Here is a 20,225-nt window from a genome sequence, read left to right as displayed (position 1 = left end):
GGGCCGCAGCTGAACAGCCCTTCAGAAAACAAAACCCTCTGGAGGGCTGCGGGCTAGACGGGCACTGAGCAGGAAACACCCCAGGGAAAAGCAAGTTGGGGGTTTTGAGTATGGAGAACAGCCCCTGCCAAGAGGAGGCATCTGGGCTGGGTCTGTTTACTCGGCACTATCTTATAGGCAATCTAGACATTTCTGTACCATGGAAAAGGATAGCCAAGCTGGAGAAAAAACTGAGTGACTCTAGCATGAGAAGGGAAAGGCAGTGTCAGTGGAGGGTGAAGAGCTGTAGCCCGGGACAACCCCATGTTAACAGGATAGGTGTCCTGAGTCTGCAAAGAGGCTGGAGGAGCCACATAGGGCTCCCGTGCGCTCAGTGAGGAAGAGTATTTGGGTGCGGTCTGAGCTAAACCCCAAATGCTGGCCCACTGGAGGGGCTGTGCAAGCAGGCAGCGGCCAGAGGGCAAGTGCTTGTAGCTGGTAATGCCCTGTTGCAGGTGTAGTCGTTTAGACCTAATGCTAACCAGGCCACAGTAAACTGGAAGGGAACTATAGGGCCAGGCTCATAAGCTTCTCTCTCTCAGAACTACCACTGGCTTCTGAGAGCACAGACTGCCTTAGCTGTGCAGCAGCAGGGATGCCTGGGTGGAAAGGCTTGAGACCAGTGCAGTGAAGCTGTTTGCGCTCCTAGACGTTAGGGGCTGGAAAGGACCTCATGAGATCACCAGGTCCAGCCCTCCTGCGCTTGGGCAGGAACGACTGCTGGGGTCAGAGGACCCCACTGATGTGGTGCAGCCTCCTAGACCAGGCAGAAGCAGAGCACTGTACAGACTTCAACCTTATGCGCTCCCAGGACGCTGCTGGTGCTGCTCATTGCTCCATGGGCCACAGCCTGCCTCAGCCGTTCCTTCCACACACAGCTCTTGAGGTGTGTCATGTTTGTTAACCCTCTTTTACATCCTTGTGAGGGAGACTCCAATGGGAAGAATAGCTCTCAAGGTGCAGGGACTTGTGAAGATCACAAGCCAATGGGTTGGGGAGCAGAAACCTGGGCACAGGTGTCCTGACTCCCCCTTGCCCTAGAAAATGCTTCCTTCCTCTGGAGGCTGCAGATATCGACACTAAATATATGCACCTCGCCTCCATAGCCCTCATGACCGCCCTTGTCAGAGAGGGGGCTGCTGTAATAGCTGGAGGGCTGCTGAGGTGGGCAGTGTGATACCACACAGCTCTGACCTTGTAGCATGCACCTGAGCAGCCCCATCTGGTCTCTCTCACCAAACACCTACACAAGCAGTCATCCAGTGAGCATGCAGATAATACTATTTCCCCTGCTCCATCCAACACTCGCAGCACTCTGGCTTGCAGGGTCCATAGTCACCCATGGTGGGAGAGAAAACTGCCAGAAGGACCAAGCTGGTTGCACAGTGCAGCACCTGGGAAGGGAAGCCAGGGACTGGCTGTTCTCAGTATTTTGGGGCCTGTCCTGCCCCCACTGAAATGAAGGGTGAAACTCCGCTTCCAGCTCCCAGGCTGCAGAGCTGCACACAAGGGGTGGCAGGTGACTTCAGTGGGTTGCACTTTAAGCCCCAGAGCTCAAGGGGAAATGAAGACAAGGATGCAGTAAGCAGTCCTGCTCTCCCTCTTCCCTCCCTGTGCACAGCATGCAGCCCCTGAGGTTCAATGGTGCAACATTTCTGAAGGCTTCTATACTACACTCCCAGCACAATTAATAGGTCAAACCCTGCTGCTGCTTACTTCATTTCCCTCTCAAGCCTGGCTCAGGCAGGACTCCTAGTGAAGCCTCTGGGAGTTCGCATGAGTAGGCATGGGGTAAGAAGTCAGAATGTGATCCCTGGCATTTCACATTTGCCACCCTGCTGCAGCACCTGGTCTCTGGGTGGAAAGGAGCAGGGAGCTGGGCTGACTTCCCCAGCGAGTGCCAGCTGCCCTCAGCAAGCGGACACCGAGCAGCCACTCAGGATATAAACATACCCAGCATCCAAACCCCAGGCTCGGTGATGGCTCTATCAGCACCGCATGAAAAAGGGCAAGGGTCAAAGGCAGAAAACAGGAGTGCTATTGAGGCTCTGAGCCCTGCTGAGGCTGGGCCTGCGGGGCCACAGCGAGGTGTTCAAGTTACAGGAAGAAAGTGCTGCCAGCTGCTGGCCGCCCTGTGCAGAGGCCAAGGGAACAGCTCGCCAAAATGCTGAAAGGAGCAATGTGAGGGGAATCAGGCAGGGTGGCAGCTAAATGAACCAGGCTGGCTGTCAGAGCAGGCTGTGCGGTTAGCACGGGGGCTGGCCGGAGAGGAACAGAATCCCCAGCTGGTACAAAAACGTGGAGGTTGTTTCTTCTGCTGGAGTAAGGGGCAATTATGAGGGAAAGCTCGTAGGTGTGAATGATTCTCTGAGCCCTCTTTGGGCTAGCAGCAAAAGATTCTGCACCCCGGTACCCCCATTCTTTCTCTAATGGAGAGGGAGGGGGTAGGTGTGGGACAGGAATGAGGGTCCCAGCATATGCTCTTCAGGATGCTTTCTAGTGCCCTCTTCTAACTGCCACCTAAAATGCAGCCTTGGGGTGGGGGATTCACCCCAGAGCGTGGGCTACTGTTGGGGACTGGCTACCAGAGCAAAGGAATCACAGCTGAGCCCAGTATTGTGTTCTGGGAAAGCCCCTTCCACAGTCCTGTCCTGGCCTTGGAACAAGGCACCTGCCTTGAAGAGTCCAGCCCTATTTCCTCTGGGCCCAGGCATTGCAGGAAGGGGCTGAGTTTAGCATTTGGTCACGCAAGGAAACAAGACTCAAGATGCTGAGTTGCCCTAAGTGCTCACCGAAGTTGGAGGCACTGAGGACACTTGGTTCTCTTTGGCCATTCTCAGCACTGTCATATGGAGTCCGAAGCTGAAACAGTGCAGAGGCAGCTGGGCAATGCTGGCAGAGTCAGCGCAGCTGGTATCTGCTTGAAGCCTCAGTGCTTTGCTTCAGGCAGTTTGCTATCTGGGACACTTTGCCAACCCCGGTGCCCAAAGGAGTACCTGAATGGAGCAGCTAGCAGCTTACCGATGCTGGAAGAAGCCCTCCAATGCTTTGCAGATGGTGTAGCGCTCGGGTGGCGTAAGCAGATGTTCCAGCTGCTGATTGAAGGTCCTTCCTTGGATCTTGATGCTGGAGGGAAGAATCTCTGCCACCCACTGCAGGGAGGTGAGAGCCGAGGAGGGGTTCGGAGAGTCCCCAGAGTCCGAATCTGCAGCACGTGAGCACAAAGAGAGGAGAGCACTGAACCTCAGCCTCGGGCTGGGAAGCCTGCTTGGGCCAGGTCCATTCATCCAGGGCAGCTCTAGGGCAGCTGCACTCCAGTGTGAAGAGGGGAGATTAATGAAGGACCTGGGGACGATTGTAGTCAAGGCTTTCATGAAAAGCAAGAAGGCCGCAAGTCCACCAACAATATTCCTGCAGTGAGAGGGAGCTTGCTTCCTTGGAAGGAACCCAACTCCCATGGCCAGGGGGCTCAGATAATAAAATAAAAGAGGAGAGAACCCAACTGTGGGCCAACTGCTGCACTTGGACATGGGAAGGGCTGGATCCCACACGCCTCTCCCAGGCAGCGCTCCTGCTAGCATCTGGGGAGAACTTGTGTGACTGGCCCAGTATTTGTCCCTGATCCCAGCCCACCTGCAGCTTGGGTTTTCCAGATGTACTGGACTCTTCCTCTTACTTTTATCAGTGCAGGAACACACGTGCGTCTTTGTCTTGAAACATGCAGACTTAAAAAGACTAATTTACAAAAATGCTGCAGCTCCTGAAAAGCAGCGTGATGCGAACAGGGCACATTAGCGTGTCACAAGCTGTCTGGTAGCTGCGTGCAGGGGATGATATTCATAGATTCATAGATTCATAGATGTTAGGGTCGGAAGGGACCTCAACAGATCATCGAGTCCGACCCTCTGCATAAGCAGGAAAGAGTGTGACAACCAGAGGCCCTTTCTGTAGGTTACAGAGCAGGGGCAAGCCAGGGTGTAGGGCTGCAGGGAGGAGTGTGAGGAGCCCCCAAAAACCCGCTGCTGCTGAGGGGGGCAACACACTGGGAATACTGCTCTTACAGTGTATTTGAATAGCTCTGGGTGGCCCTGGGCTTGTGGGTGGCCAGTATACCTAGCTCCTTCCCTCACCAGTGGCAGGTGCACAAGATGAAGGTTGTCCTGGATCTAGCTTTGACAGCAGCAGAGAGTACCATAGCTCCTTAGGGATGTTGCCACCCCAGGGACCCATTACTAGAGAGCTGCTGCTGACATCTGTCAGGGGTGAGCTGCCATGATGCCAAGCACAGCACTGTACTAGCATACACAGTCCCATGATGCACGCTAAAGTGCCATTGGCTTTTTTGATGGCTTCGTCACACTGCCGACTCATGTTCATCTTGAAGTCCACTAGGACTCCAAGATCCCTTTCCACTTCCGTGCCACCCAGCAGGTCATTCCCTAGGCTGTAGGTGTGCTGGACATTTTTCCTCCCTAGGTGCAGTACTTTGCATTTCTCCTTGTTGAACTGCATTCTGTTGTTTTCTGCCCACTTGTCCAACCTGTCCAGGTCTGCTTGCAGATTATTCTGGCTGAACCAAAGCTTATCATTAACCTTGCCCTTCTTAAATGTACCGAACTGACAGAGACAGAGTCAACTCCAAGGGAGCTTCTATTTCCACAGGCTTGTAAACTGAATCCATACACACAGAAACTCTCCCCATTCTTTCAGATGTAATTCGTCACCTCACCCAACTTATCTCCTAGACTGAGGGGTGATTTTTTTCATATTAGAAGAGAATCATTTATTTTTCGCAGTAGAGGAAAAATGCACCAAATTAAAGCCTTTCTCTAGCACCTTCCAGCGAGGTCTTTGAGCACTTTGCAAGCACTGACTCGATCCTTACCACAGCTTCTACGAGGACAATATCTGTCAAAGGTCACACACAGATTAAGTGAGGCACAAAAGGCCAAGTCACCTGCCACGGGGGCCCTCCACCACTCCTCTGTGGCACACAGGAGCTGTTTAGCCACGCACAGCAACACTGCATAGCATCTTGGGACAGGAAGTGATGGCTCCCATGGGGAATTTGGGGACGCAGAATGGAATCACCCAAGCAGGGACCGGCTGAGCTACCAGGCACTTCCAAAAAGTGCCCCTGGATCCTGAATGGCTACAAGGCACCAGGCTCCCAGTTTGGCCTTCCACAGTAGCAAGCCCCTTGTGCCAGGCTCAGGAAAGGGTTCCACAGCAGCACAGAGGGACGAGAGCCATTTGCTGCCTCCCCAGTGCTGTTTCTTTAGGCCCAGGAGGTCCATGGTCAGTGCCGACCTGGAGTGCTGCTGTGCCAGCCCCATGCTTGGCAAACAGTCCCAACGCCAGTGCACTGTGCCAAGCGCTCCTCTCACTTGCACTGCTGCAGCACCACTGACGTCAGCGGGCCTGCGCTGGCGAAACACTAGAATTGCCCCCTCTCTGCTCCGATCGCTCCTGGACATGGTCACCAAGAGGTACACACGCTCGCCACTTACATTATTCATAAGCGCAGCAGAGTTAGCATTACACCACATGCACATAGTCCTGATATGAAGGCATTTGGCAACCTACGCTGAGTCTTCTACACAGCACAGGCTTTGAGTACAGGTTGTTCTGACGGGCTGGCGCAAGACCGCAGGCAGCGCAATGGGTCCCTTGAGTAGCAGCACAGGTTGGAGACACTCTTACTTACTGCAGAGGGAGAAAGCCTAGTCCCCTGGGGAGGAAGTGCTACTCTCACTGATCTAGAGCAACTTTAGGCTCAACCCCACGTGAGAAACCAGATGGGGATTGCAGGGGAACCTGCCCAAGCTCACTTGGCCAGTTCTGCAGAGCTGGGGAAAGGGCACTCAAACCTTTTCTTACCATTAGTAAAATTGACAATCCCTTCCTCCACCACCAGTGTAGGCATCGCTCCACTGCCCTGCAGCATGGACACCACCTTGTCATGGGAGCAGTTCCTGCATGGCCAGGGAGAAAGAGTTCACATGAGTTTCACCTCCAGCATCCGTACCCCGCACCGCCTGACCGCAACCCTGAGGTCTCGTAATGCAGAAAGTGTTTCACAGGGAAATGTGTAGCAACGTACCCATAGACAGACGGCCATGGGGAGAAACACAGCCAGTTTGGAAGGGGGAGCCCTGGCAAGGTTCCCAACAGCAGGGCCTGATCATTGAAATCCTAGAGACGTAGGACCAGACCGGACTGCCACAGGTCATTTAGTCTAACTCCCTATCCAAATTGATGGGTATAACAAGCACTTAGAAAATGCAGGGGTCACAGCTGCCTCCATCTTTGGTACAAAGGGCCCTGCAAAGAGTGAAGATGCAGCAATGGCTCTGGCTACAGCTTTCAGTACAAAGCTACAGTTCTGCACTAAAGATGAGCGACCCCACCTTGCTCTCAGTCCCACCTGTGCCACGCAGAGCAGAGGCAAGCACGAGCTACTAGCAGAGCTCTCAGCCAGGCCTTGGCACAGAACAGCCCTGCAGGGCGTGTGTGAACAGCTTGGGCAATCTGTTATGGCCTGCAGAACCAGCGCATCTTCAGCATGGGCTGAGAGGGCCCGTGACTGATCTTCCCAGCTAACATGACACGCAACAGCAGAGCCTGGTCTCCCTGTTCCCTGCCACGTTCAGAGAAAATACAAAATGAAGGCGAGACACCTTTCTCCTACAAGTGAGCCAACCGCTCTGGATGCAGCACAGAGGGCCCAGAGACCTGCCCAAAGGCAGGATGCAAGGATACAGGACAAATACGGCTGCTCTGTTCTTTGGTTTCAGCCAAGAGTTTGCTGCATCAGCCGAAAGCTGAGAACTCAGGAACCAGCTGAAGGAGCATCAGATGTTTAACCTTTAAATATTCATCACTTTCTTACCACATGTCTGTGCTACCCCTTTGCTGCTGTCTCTGATGTGGTGAGACTGACCCCCAGAACAGCTGTTACTCTTACTAGGCTCATGGGGGAGTGCAGGATTGATGAAGATGGACGATGGTCTAGTTTTGCTCTGTTTCTGTAAGTGCAGATCTGGGAGTAAATGTCTCCACAGAAACGTCACTGTCTGCATGGTTTTAAGGACAGGATCCTTTCCCAGGAGTGCCTAGGATGGGTCCGCACTTTGCCCTCTCCACAAACAGCCATTACGGCCATTTCACACGTGCAGCTTAATGCGCCGGGACTCGAGCTGGGGGCTCCAGGATGCACGTGCATTGCTGATAATGTTCCATGAATTATGCATGGCTGTCAGCAGAGTGAACTGTAAGTAAAGGAAGGTGAGGAGAGGGGCCAAGCTGCTTATCGTGCAGACAAAACAAGAGGATATTAGCATAACACCAGATGTTTATCTGGGGCAGGATTGCTGCTCTAGCACCCAGGCCCATGCGTAGATAGATGCCCCCGTCCCCGGAGAGGGAGCCATCTAGCACACGCCTGCCATCTCCTTTCCCACCTCTTGCTCACAAACTTCGCACGCCCTTCACACCCGTGAACGCAGAAGTGCTGGGCTAATTAACACCCTCCTGGTTTCTCACTTGAGCTATTTTGCACGCCAAGTTTCAGCAGTCAGCAACTTACCTCATATCCAACCCATTGAGAAATAGGATTCGGTCTCCAGGCTTGAGAGCAGCCTTCTCAGCCGGGCTCCCTGAACGCAAGAGGAAAGGAGATGCGTTGTCTAGCTGCACTGATTTCGGGTGTATCAAAGTCCCCTGAGCTCTCCATTCATTCTGTGCCGAGGCACCCATAGCTAAGGTCAGGGAAGGCCACCCCCTCTGTCACCGGCTCCACCTTGGCAGTGAAGAGCCCCACACAGAGAAAACCCTTTCACAACAGCAGAAGGAGACTCACTTCCACCCCTCCCACCTCAGCACAAATTCAGTTCCTCTGCACTAAGTCCTCTTAGCCATGGTCATTTGGCATCTAGTCTCCAGGGGGACCATGCACAGAGGAGCTCAGACCTACGGGGAAGGCTCTTGGCAAGGAAGTCAAATGAAGGTTTCCGATTCCCCCAGTGCCTTGCAACACTGCAGTTCTGGTGACAAGACCCCTTCTTAGCGCTTGGGCTGTGGAAAGAATGGCTTCTTCAGAAAGGCCTCCCCCATCAGGACCCCAGAGCAGAGCTGCGTAGCCCTCAGCATTTACGCCGTGCCAATGCACCCTAATAACGTCTCTCCAAACACATCAGACTTGCATTCCCAGCAATGTCACAGTTCCTTACCAGGCAGAATGGATTCAATCCACACTGGGGCATGTCCACGTAACGTGAAGCCAAAGCTCTTGTTGCCTTTGTAAACCCGAACGGTTCTGCAGGGGGAAGAGAGCCCAGTCAAAACCCAGTGAGCATTTTGTTCTGGTTTCACACCCCCTTCCTCCAGCCCAGTGCTTCCTGGCCTGGAGCGTTGTTCAGCCAGGACTGTCCAGACCACCAACCCCCCAGAGGCTTACATGAGACCTCACACCGGGTTTCACTAGCAGGGAGCCGGGCTGCCCTACATTGCACTAGATCAGTGGTTTTCAACCTGCAGTGTCTCTATACTACATCTAAGGGGTCTGTGAAAGATGACTAGGATCAATCAAAAAGTATGTGAATACCCACACTTACAATTCAAAGGGGTCTGGACCTCCATTCAAAATTTACAAAGGGGTCTGCACCACCATTTGAAACTTTTTAGGGGTCCGCAAATGGAAAAAGGTTGAAAACCACTGCTCTAAATGGTTTGTCCTTAAATCCACAGCTGGTGGGATCGGGAACGGCAGTCGCAGTTTTCCCAAGCAGCCACTGCTTTGGTGTGCCTTGGCTTTGGAAAGCCCAGCTGCAGGCAGCAGAGTCCAGGAGCAGTGGAAGAGCTGGGACAGCTGTTTCTGACCTGCAGTGGACAGGGACTGCCCCGTAGGTACAAGGAGGAGCTCCGCAATTTTGCTGTTCACTAATGCCTGAGCATCACGCGAACTCCCTGGAAACACCGTTCATCCCCCTAACCAGCCAGCTAAGACATCTGCAGACCAGCAAGCACCACGGCTGAGTCCACTGGATCCATTAGGAGAGTGTGAGGTCACCCCGGGTGACGCAAGAGTCAGCAGTGCAGGGTGGACTATATTGCACGCCACCACTGTTGCACAAGGGCGTGTGCAGTTCACCTTGAGACCAGCCTCAAGGTGGAGCCATCCCTCCTGGAGCCATCAAGCTCTCTTGGAGCCCACCAAAGCTTTCAGGATGCTAAAACTTAACATGCATTGATGTGAGAGGTTTTGGCACAAAACCTGTAGGGGCCTGTGAGAGGGAAAGATACTGGGAGCAGGAAGAGCTGCTTAGGTCTCAGGAGCAGAGACCGAGCTCCCCTGCTCCAGCTTGGCTCTGGAAAATTCCCTTAAAAGCTATTCATTTAACAAGTGTACTTAGCTGCGGTTCAAAGCAGCTGTGTTCTTAAAGCAAAGATGTGCAGATGCAGTCTCCAAGGACACAGATACCCCGGGGAAGATCTACCTAAGGCAGCACTAGGACTAAGGGGATGAAATGAAGCAAAGGCAGCCTCGGGCAGAGCTGTCTGGTCAGTCGTCCCCCAAGGGGAGTGGTGGAAGCCCCCCTCCCAACCTGGAGCATGGAAAACGAGACTGCGCAGAGCGTGGGAATGCCGGTGGCAGGGACCAATCCTGCCCTGGACTGGATGCAGCCATCGGCCAGGTCCAGCTCTGGTGTCCGTGGACTCAGCCCTGCCCCTGCCCTGCCGTCGGTTTTGCTGCACCCAGGAGAAGTCAGGGCAGAACGTGGCATGGGGAATTGTGCGAGATGCCGCGGGCACCCTGCTGAGGTAGTTCTAAGGAAACCTCTGATATGGGATCAGCTGTGTAGGTCCATCCCCATAGGGGGATTTGCTATCTGTGACAACGTAAGCCTGCGTGTTCCCTCATGCAGTGAGATGGGAAGGTGTCCTGCATCTGCAGGGAATGGCTGGACCTGGCTCTTCTAGGCCTGGAGAAGGACCGAGGCAAAGCACATAGGCAGAGGGATGTGGGGTACCTCAAGCCTCTCGTCAGTCCCGGTTTTCCTTCACCCAGCTCCCGTTGCAGCTTCTAGGGGCCTCATGTGCCTGACTCCAAGGAGTTCCCGGGGACCGGCTGGCCCAGTATATGCCCTGGCTGCAGGACAGGAAGCCGCGTCCCTCCCTGCTGGCAGGAGACCAGGCTTCCCAGGCCTCTGGGCAAGGGGGGGCCGCAATTCTGCAGCCCTAGCAGGTGACAAAGAACTCCAGAGAATAAGCAGTAAGATGCCTTCAAGGGGGAAAGGTTCTGCCTGGAGACAAGCTCAGCTGGGACAGGGAGTCCAGACTTTCCCAATGCCTGAAAGCCCCCATTCAGGCTCATTCCTGCACCGGATTGCCCGAGCCCCAAAGCCCTGCCCCCTCTCTCCTCCCCCCCCCGCCCCCAATCACATTGCTAAGCTCTGTCACCCTGCAGACAGCCCCATTTTGCCCTGGAAGGGTGCAAGGAGAGGGTTACCTGCGGCCAGCCCCGGTTGCCACATTGCTGGTGATGAGCGAGGTGGTCTTCCTCAAGCTCTTGCTGAGCTCCTCGTGGCTGCGGGGCACGGAGCTGGCCCGGGTGGACACCAGCAGGCGCTCCTGGTGGTCCTCGCTGCGGCTGCGGCGCAGGCGGTTGGTGTGGTGCTCGCTCTTGGTGCGGCACAGCTTGCTGATGAGGCTCTGCGACACCACCTCGTCGAAGCGCTGCCGGTGCTTCTTGGGGATGAAGATCCTGGCAAACATGACAGGGGAGGCAAATCAGGAGCTGCCGGCAGGGGCGGGGGCAGAGAGACCAGGGGGAGACTGCTCACAGCGGCCTGCTGTGGCCCTAGCACCCCGCGTCGGTCTTCTGAGCGCCCCCGAGAGCAGGCATGGGGGCTGCGTGCAGCGGGGGTGGTTAGCTCATCTTTGGCTAAATCAGCTGCTGGGTATTCTGGTGGGATCCAGTTGCCAAGTCCTCCCCACCCCTCCTCCTCCTCACAGCTCCGCTTCGTTTTGCAGAGAGCCGAATGCCGCCCTCTCCGGAGCACCTGCAGTTTGGGAGCACGCGGCTGTGAAAGCAGGAGGAGCTTGCTCCGGCAGAGCGTGAGCTAAACAACTCTATTTGCCCCCGCCATGTGTCCTGTCTCCGAGGCTCCGTCAGCTGCCGGTCCGTCTGCTCTGCTAGTGACAAGGTGCAGCTCGAGTCCTGGATTAAATACTTCCCCCTCCCCTCCCCAACACAACTTGCCAGGCCGCTGGGAACGAGGGAGCAGGATGCTCACTCCTGTTCTCTTGCAAACCAACAGACCAGTTTCCTTCAGCTCCCGTGGCTCGCAACTCCACTGATGTCTTCCCCCTCCCCCTGCGGCGCCTGGAAGCTGCTTGTGTGAAAGCCGGCAGCTCTGAAGCGCAGTTCGTCGCAGACAGGGTCTCTGAGCAGCTATTTCGGAGTGACTGCTCACTGAGAGCAAGCACGGGACCAGGTCGGCTGCCTCCCTCCAGGCTCTCCCGTATCCGGATGTTCAGGTGCACGAACACCCCCGGGCGAGCCCCGCCGACTGACGATGCTGCGCTACCACCCCCAGCCGTTCACCAGCTCTTCCTGTGGGCAAGCTGCCTCCCAGAGACCACCCCTCCCGCACGCTCGCCTGCACAGCCCCCGACTCACGCCAACACACACCTGCTCTCCTCTCTTCCAACTTGGCTATTTGGCAATGAGGAAGGGATAGCAAGATATTATGATCAGCCTAAGGAGGCACCATGATATGCCAGGGTGATGGGCACCACAATAACAACACTAGAAAGAGAGGCGGCCAAAAGGACCGGCCACGAGCAATATCACGGAGCTGAAGAAAGAGACGGGCTACCCCCAGGAACAGGGGAGTAATCTCTTGGATCCTAGTACACAGCCATCTTTTATAATCCCATTCATAAACTCCATCTTAAAACTAGTTCCTTGCCTCTGCTACGCCCACTGGACGGCTGTTGCAGAACAGGCAGCCCCCCAGCTCGCACTTTGTAGGAAGCGTAAAGGCATTTTCGGTATCGGTGTCAGTGTCTCAGTCCTGCGAGATCCCGAGTGCTTCCCGGATCGTCTATACGTTGAACCGCTGCTGGGGGGGGCAGGACCCCACACAGCAGAGGTGGGAAGCAGAGAAATTGTAGTCAAGGGAAGTTAAGCAAACCCTGACACGTGTCAAAAGTGTCCCCAGAAGTGTTAGGATCTGCACAGGGGAAACCAGGCCCGGGCTTTTCAGGTCTCATGTCAAAAACCAGCAGGCAGCAAATGGCGCAGAGCCCAGGCCTGCCGCCTGGCTTGGAGTCACGGATTTCCAGGATCCCAGCCTCTTTCCACCAGGTCAGGGCAGGTCAGGACAGGATTTGGCCTGGGCTCTGTAGGTGATGTGAGGTGGGGATGGTTGCATCAGGGAGCTGTCTCCTGCCTGCGCTGGCTGCTAGCAGCAGCTGGCTGCATCCTCTCCCACGTGCTGCTCTGAAAACCAGATCTGAACCCTTCCCCGTATTCCCCGTTCTGCCCCCTCCACCCCGCTCTCAGCTCCTGAGTGTCACCGATGCGATGCAGCATGTGGGGCTTTCCTTTTGTCCCATTTATTGATTTGAATTATGAAATCTGGGCCCCATTCTCCCCTTCCCACCCGACTGCTTTGCCTATTTAGGGGCTTCTTGAGAAACTGGAGTCTCTTACCATTTCTGTCGTAACCATCCCCATAACTCAATACACCTACACCAGGTGTCTTAACGCCAGTCTCTACCTGCTCAGGAGATGAAAGTCCTGCAAGGACCAGTATTGCTTTATAGACCCACTGGTAATAAAAACGAGAGTGTGGCTTGGAGAGAGTCTACTACTGACAGGGAACTGGAGACACAAGACTTCCAGTTGCCAAATAAACTCCATTTAGGATTTGCATCCAGTTTTTGCTGGCCTGTAAACAGAAGTAGTGGGCCACACGCAGTACTGCCGTCAGAGGCACTCACTCTAGCCGCCATCTACTAAAGAACAAAGGCCAGCAGTGAAGAAGCGGATACCCCAGTGGCTAAGTGACAACCAAAGGGTTTGAACGGCAACGCCGGGGGAAATGGAGATGGGCAGAACCCCAGGATCATCAGTCAGTGCAGGGCTGGAGCAACCAGAAGTCAGAAGCACCTGCTGTCTGTTTGGTGTCCCACGGGTTTGAGCCCAGGTCCTGGGCGCAGCTGCCAGCGCACTTGGACTGCCAATGCAAATGGCACCAGATGGTGCCCAACCATCCCAGCACTGGCTGGGTCATGGAGCCTGCCTTACTGCCTTTCCCCCAAGGGGGATCCTGCAGGTCAGGCTCGAAGAGAATTGGCAGGAAGGGGAGGCAGAAGCTGGCACCACCGTTGCCTGGGCTACGCCCATCCTGCAATGGCAAAAAGGCTCGCAGGCTGCACCACTACCGTCCACTTGAAAACACTGAAACAACAGATCACTGATCCTCCTCAGGGAATACTCCACCGCAGTCGCTGTCAGGTGCTGGCGGCTGCACCTGTCCCGGCAGCCAGCCCTGGACGGCATCCTCCCCTTGCTGAGGCAGCTCTGGAAAAGGCGCTCGAGAAAAATGGTCAAGTGAAGGGCGACGGGAGGGAGGGGGAGCGAGCTGCGTCCCACGTCCATAAAGCACGGTGACGTCTTTAACTCCCCCAGAGTGAAAGGCAGAGTTTGCAGCAACAGCTCAAGCAGCTCATCCCCATGCAGAAACGTGCCCGTGCTAAACATTTAGTAAATAACTTGCACCTTTGCAAAGGCTGCAGTCTGTTCTGGTGATTAAATGGCATAAGGAGAAGCAGGGAAATGTTCTGGGGACAGGAGAGGTGCAGCGTTCACCCCGCTCCCATTTCAACCCTCCCAAAACCATGGAAGTACAATCCCCTTTTCAGAGGGGGAAGGCGACACCCTGCTACAGCAGGAACAGACTTCCTGGCCCCGTGTCAGCTCTTACAGAGAAGGGGCCAAGACTGGCGATGCTCCCTGGAAGTCAGTAGGGCTACTCCAACTTACACCAGCTGAGATTCGGGCCAGGCCTTTCACTGAAAATCCCAGCGGAGGGAGAGCTCGTGCTGCAAGCAGGCAGAAGTCAGCTTTACATGTGGCACTGATGCTTTACTCAGTGCTAAAAAAGGCGAGCTGGTTGCTAGCACCAGGGAGAGGGCAGCTGTCAAAGATACTCCTGCCTCTGCTGTGCAATGAGGGTTTCATCTTCAGAGTGCCCCACAAATCCTGACGCGCTGACTACAGCTGTGCAGGGAAGGGGATCCTGCTTCCCCTCGGGAACGAAAATAAAAAACTTTGAATTCTCTGCAACAGAGAAGGCGCTCGAGCCTGCCCACGCGCACACTCACACAGCTACAGGTCCCTGACTCAAACTGGAGTCTCTTACCAATTCTGTCCTAACCATCCCCATAGAAAATGTGTCTGCATTAGCAAACATGGCTGAATACAGTGCCCGCTCCCTGCACCCTTCACACGTAGGTACCAGGACGGCGTATCTGCTATTGTGAACTCTCGGTCATGGCAGAAGGGAAAAGGCCTCAGTCCTGTCTGCCCATTGGACAGATTAGATCCCAATTAATTAATGCTTATGCAAACCTTGGGCAGGTTTTGGAGGGAAGCCCAAGCCCTGGATTCTTCCATCTGGAACCCCCTCCCCTGGTGGGAGAGTGATTACCAGGTGGCTGGGCATGGTCGTTCTTGCATCAAAAGTGCACCTGCTTGCAATATGCTTCTGGGCGCTGCTCTCCTTTGTAACTCGGTGAACTGGGGACACCTCTTCCTCGATAACAACCTTGCACTGGGTTAGCAAAAAGCCAATGAAGGGATCGTAAGGAACCAGGAGAAAATGTCTCGGAAGATCCTGAATCGCCGTCAGGCCATGAAAGCCCTGGAACCTCAGTTTAGAGCACCAGGGAAACTTGAAGCCAGGCCAGGCCAGACGCACGCACTGAGTTGCCCTGCTACATCCTGTCTACACTTAGTCAAGTCTAAGCTGACGTTCCACACCAACCCACTACGCAAATCTCAGGGATGCCTCTTCCCCCCAGCAACGTGGAGGCAGGCAGGCAGCACAGAAATATGTTTCCTTCATCTTTTCACTCTGGGAAATCCTCTGAGTATTCACTGCTTCGTTGAGGTTTGTCCCAGAACATCACAAATGCCAGGGGGGCTCCTGGTACCTTCAGTGCTGCAGGACCGGGCGCTGAGGTTGCCGCTGGCGAACCAGGAGTCCCAAGGGCATCCTGCAAAGGGGAGAGGTGCAGGCCAGGTGCATTCCTTGCTTCACCTGCTAACGGGTAGGTTCATCACAGGAATGGGGGTTTGACTTGTGCAGCTCACTTGACGCAGGGAGCTCTGAGGGACAGATGAACAATTTAGCCTTCATTTGCACTGAGTCATCTCTCCAAACTTCCATAATTAGTCATCGTCGTCATTAGCTCTAGCCTCTTCCCTGGAGAGTCTCTGGCTGGCTCTGCCCTGCGCTGCAGAAGGTGCTCGTTCCAACAGCCAAATGAGCAGAGACCCCAGCTTCTGTCTCCCTCTTAGACTCTGCTCTTCGGGAACCGTGGGGCCGGGTCAGCGACAACGTCTTGGCAAACAGCTTACGTGCAGAAATGTCCCAGTATCATACCCACTTACCGCAGTATGGGAGGGAGGCAGGAGCGACCCTGCGGGCCTCACGGTGCTTTATCTGTGTGCGCATCAAAGCACTGCTCTGTGCAGCTTGTGGGCACCTGGGGCCTCAGGTAGCCCCGGCACCACCCAACTGCAGGCTAAAGCTATACGGTTGTGGCAGAATCAGAACAGGGACAATTCCCAAACGAGACACCGTGACCCAGGCATGTCTGCCTCTCATGCTCCTTTCCACCGGCTCGGTAACTGCTGAGCTGCTTTACAGCCAGGCTGAACTGGAACTGCGCGCTCTCCATACGACAACTCCCTTGCACCTGGGGTGGAGTCCAGTGCGCCGCCCCTGCCCTCCTGTCAGCAGTCCTAGACAAAGCTCAAACCCTTCCTCACAAGCTCCCAGTAGGCTACACATCACACAAACCATCCCTGGGGCCTGAGGAGCCCAGCATGAACGATGCACGGTCCTTGGCTGCAGCAGACTCTGCACCTGCTCATGGAAAGAGGAAGGTACCAGCTTCTGAGTTCATATAGCTCCAGGCCAAAATATAGAGGCTTGAAACTGCTGCTTGCCCCAGAGTTAGAGGACAGCTGTGCAAACCCAGTCTGCAGCCAGCCCAGGAGATGGGCACGTTACCCAGAAGGAGAAAGAGATAGCATGGTGTCTGCATGCCCCTGGCCTCCATCTCTCCAACCAGTCTCAGGCCGGCCAAGGTGCCTGTCACCAGGGGACATATGCAGCCTAGAGCGGAGCGTGCCCTAAATGGCAATGTTCTTGCCGGCAATCCGGGGATTTGTCCTTCTTGCCTTCTGCTTCCTCCACTCCCATCTCCCTGGCTGCTGGGAGCTGCCTCTACTGCAGGAAGGCAGCCTCGGACCTGCACTGAAACCAGAGCATGGTCCAGGATGGGACTCGGTCTGGTCTCCTTTGGGGGGCTGTGGAGAGCCCTGGGCCCCCTCTCCCCATGTTTGATCCTAGGCCAGGACTGATGTGTGTCTTTGACCACCTCTATAGCAGAAAGCAGGTCAAAGCTAATACATGAACCAGACTGACTTGTTAAATGCACCTTGACTGTGAACAAGGACAGTCACATCTCAAGGTTTTGGGTTATCCACAACGAGCTAGCAGATTTTTAAACGTAGCTGTCTTTGTTCACAGCCAGAGTAAAACCACAGTTAATATTATGTTATTTACTGTGTGATGTACCACGCAATCAAACTCAGCGCAGTGCCCCAGGATGGATAAGTTCTCAGAGGGCTGGCTCAGCCTCGAACACGTCTCGCAGGCCCGGTCTCCCGCAGATCTGCGCTGATTGCCCGAAGGATACACGTCTCCCGCTCCAGAGCCAAACAGGCACGCAGCAAGATGTCATCCCAATCACCATGCTATCTAAGAACTGCTTGGGTTTATTCATTTCTTTATTACGTGCAAAAGACCCACAGCGGGTGAATTTTTCAGTGATCATTACTATCCATATTTTAAAAACTCACAAGCTGGCAGTACTGATTTGTCTCTCTTAATAATACACATTCCCATTGTTCCTTCCTACATCTTGCTAACAAGTTCCCTCCTCCCTTCCTACTATTATCAGTGCCCCATGGAGTACCTTGATGAGGACACTTCTTCTCCGGAGCAGACTCCCTGAGTGAAAACCAGAACCATCTCGCTATATTCTGTGCTGCGTGTGGTTTCTAAATTACGGGCTACTGCAGCCTAGGCTCCCCCGTGCTGAAGGGTGACAGTCCTGACCTCCTGTCGTTTACGGACAGGAAACTGGAACCAGCTTTGACCACAGTTGGCAAAGGACATAAACCTGCCTGTTTGCACAGAACTCTCATTTAATTAGGATCAAGTCCACAGCTAAGAATACCGACGTCACTGGAGGTGGGGGAGTCGGAGACAGCAGGGAGAAAAGACCTGTTAGCTGATCCGGCTGATCTTCCTAACAGCGCAGGATTGTTTTGTTCAGTACTTCGGGTATTTTGTTCAGTCCTGCTTTAAAAATCCCAAGCAATGAGCTTCCACCCCTTGCCCTGGGAGAGACAGCTCTTCACCCTGGTACTTCCTTCTGCCTAGCGGTTTTCCCTGATAGTTGGTCTCAATCTTCCCATTCCAACTTCCATCCTATCGCTCCCGGATTATGTACCATCCTAAATAATTCCCCTCCATCTTCGGTGATTACAGCCTTTGGATACTTGCAGGTTATTATGATGTCTCCTGCTTTGCCAAGCTACGTGCATTCTGCTCTTTCAATCTTTCCCCAGTCCCTACAGCCCCCTGAATTTTTTATTTTGCTTTATTTGAACTCTCTCCAAAGTCTCAGTATCCCTCAGATAATGTGGAACCATGTTCCCAGTACAGTCGCTCCAGAGCTGCGTAAAGCAGAACTCTTATCTCCTGGCTTTGCAACACGATGCACAAGAGAATGTGTTTGAAGAATACAGTTTAATAAAGCAGCGACAAGAGAAGTCGCTGGCAAAACCAGCCCCGCACTGTTTGTGTGGGTGGGACCCATTAGTCCGCCTTGCCAAGGATTATAAGATAGTCTCATTAAAGCTAAATCATGCATTATATATGGAGAGACAGATCAGAAAACGTACCGAAAATGTCGAGAGAAACTCCGGTCCTTTCCCATTTGCAAGAGTGTGACAGGAACAAAAGGGAGACTCTTCCGATCCGTGTAAAGATGAGATTCAGACTAGGATCACGCCCACAACATGCTCCGATTCAAACAAATACAAACCGCACGCCAGCCGGTGCACCCCTGCCACTTGACACCCCCTCGGTGCGGGGGGATCTGTATCCAGATGGAGTAGGTTTGCCTGGGAGCAGTACCTGGGATGACACTGCCTCCCCTTTCTTGTTGCCTCGTGCCTCACTCCCTCTGTCCCAGAGCTCCAGTTTTACCACATCCTGAATTCCTCCTGGTTCATCAGTTCTGCTTTATAATGTCTGTGTTGCTTCCTCTCGTGCCCAGCAGGTTGAGAGATGCACCTGCCCGTGTCCCCCCCAAAGCAGCTATGAAGCCTCCTGCCTCCTCTAAAGCCGCAGCCCCGGTCTCAGTCTCCAACTGGAACTACAATCTGGCAGCATCGCTGAGCCGAAAGGAGGGCACTGCTCCTTCCTGAACTCCGGAGGGATGCCTCTGATAGTGCTAATTAGTTGACTTCTAAAGTGTTTCTGTTTAAATTACATGCCATGATAATGGGTGAGAAATCTTAAAGGAAAACAGCCACCAGCCTCCCCGGGTTGTTTCTGTTTTCAGACTCACGCGTTGGTGAGTCAGAGCCATCGTGTCTCAGGTGTGGGCGCTGAGGCCTCCAGGCTAGTGGGGCTCGGGTTCAAGCCTCTCCCGGGACACGACCTCATGCCCAGCCCCACTGCTATCACTAGGCTGACCCTCCTCTGGCTGCTCTTCTTTTCCCCCTCCCAGCCACATGACAATTCTCCCTCCCCACGGGCCTCAAAACAACGGTAACGGCTCACACCCGCTCTGTTCCAGGCCCCTCTTCCAAGCAGGGAACAGAAAACTCCCTGTGCTTCTGCCCATCCGCACCAGGCCAGCAAGGCAGGTTCATGGATGCTGCGTGCTGGGAAGAGCCAAGTCACGCAGTCCGAGCGCATTGCTTCCTCTCACCTTCTCCCCGGGCGGTTGCAGTGATGCCAGCACCAGTGTGGGCAAGAGGGCAGCAGCATATCCCCACCCTGCTCTGCCCAGGCTGTTCTCTTTGGCCAGGCCCTGGGAGGTACCGCTGACTCCATCTCCTGGCAGGGGGTGCTCTGCATCTGCTAAGACAGAGCTTTTTATCTCCTCCTCTCCCTCTCGTCTTCATACCAGCTCTCCCCTGCCCCTGCAGACAACCTCTGGGCTTCCTCTGCCACCATCTCAAGCCCTGACTTCCACTTCCCCAAGAATCCTACCTCCGTTCTTCTCATGATCAGCAACCCCAGAACCTCTCCCCCAACCCTCGCCTGCTTTTCCATGTTCTGCTTTGAGCAGCTCATGTAACTCAGGGCTAAAGCCAGCTCCTCATCACACAAGTATTCCCAGGCACATCAGTCCCCCTCCTGACGTGCCTGAGCCTCCGCTGCTTTGCATCTTGCCACGTCCCTTATGCGAGGTGCAATGCACTATAAACCCAGTCCAAGAGATGTGAATGAGAGGACACCTAGTGCCAGGCAGTGGCAGCTTGTGGGGACGAGCGAGGAAAGCTAGATTTAGCCCTTCGTCTGCACCATGCCAAGCCAGTTCTGCAACACTGGAAAGTAAAATCTTTACTACTCAAAAAAACCAAATCCCTTCATTTTAATAACTGCTCAGAGCCAGGTTCATTCTTTCATTGAATAAGGAAGGTAACATGCTTTCCTCAGCTGTCCATGTGAAAGGTTATCTGCAGGTAGCTGGGAAGACAACAAAATAACAAAGATCTGTTTTATCACCATAACTACTAGTATAAACCTGACCTTCAGCCTGTCAGCTGTGCAGGGAAACACATCCCAGGGAGGATT

The 20,225-nt window shown here is 54.2% G+C and overlaps 1 protein-coding gene across 1 annotated transcript in view; it reads right to left on the bottom strand.

Annotated features, from left to right (window-relative positions):
- GRID2IP (Grid2 interacting protein) overlaps positions 1-20,225 on the bottom strand; it is a 72,071-nt gene that overhangs the window by 22,332 nt on the left and 29,514 nt on the right. Inside the window, 5 exon segments of the mRNA XM_025208284.1 lie at positions 3,061-3,244; positions 5,920-6,014; positions 7,628-7,697; positions 8,271-8,356; positions 10,550-10,804. Coding sequence (XP_025064069.1) covers positions 3,061-3,244; positions 5,920-6,014; positions 7,628-7,697; positions 8,271-8,356; positions 10,550-10,804 — 690 coding nt within the window.

Source organism: Alligator sinensis, unplaced genomic scaffold, assembly GCF_000455745.1.
Source record: "Alligator sinensis unplaced genomic scaffold, ASM45574v1 scaffold1164_1, whole genome shotgun sequence".
In the NCBI taxonomy this organism is placed as follows: Eukaryota; Metazoa; Chordata; order Crocodylia; family Alligatoridae; genus Alligator; species Alligator sinensis.
This window is presented reverse-complemented; position numbering and strand designations above follow the sequence as displayed.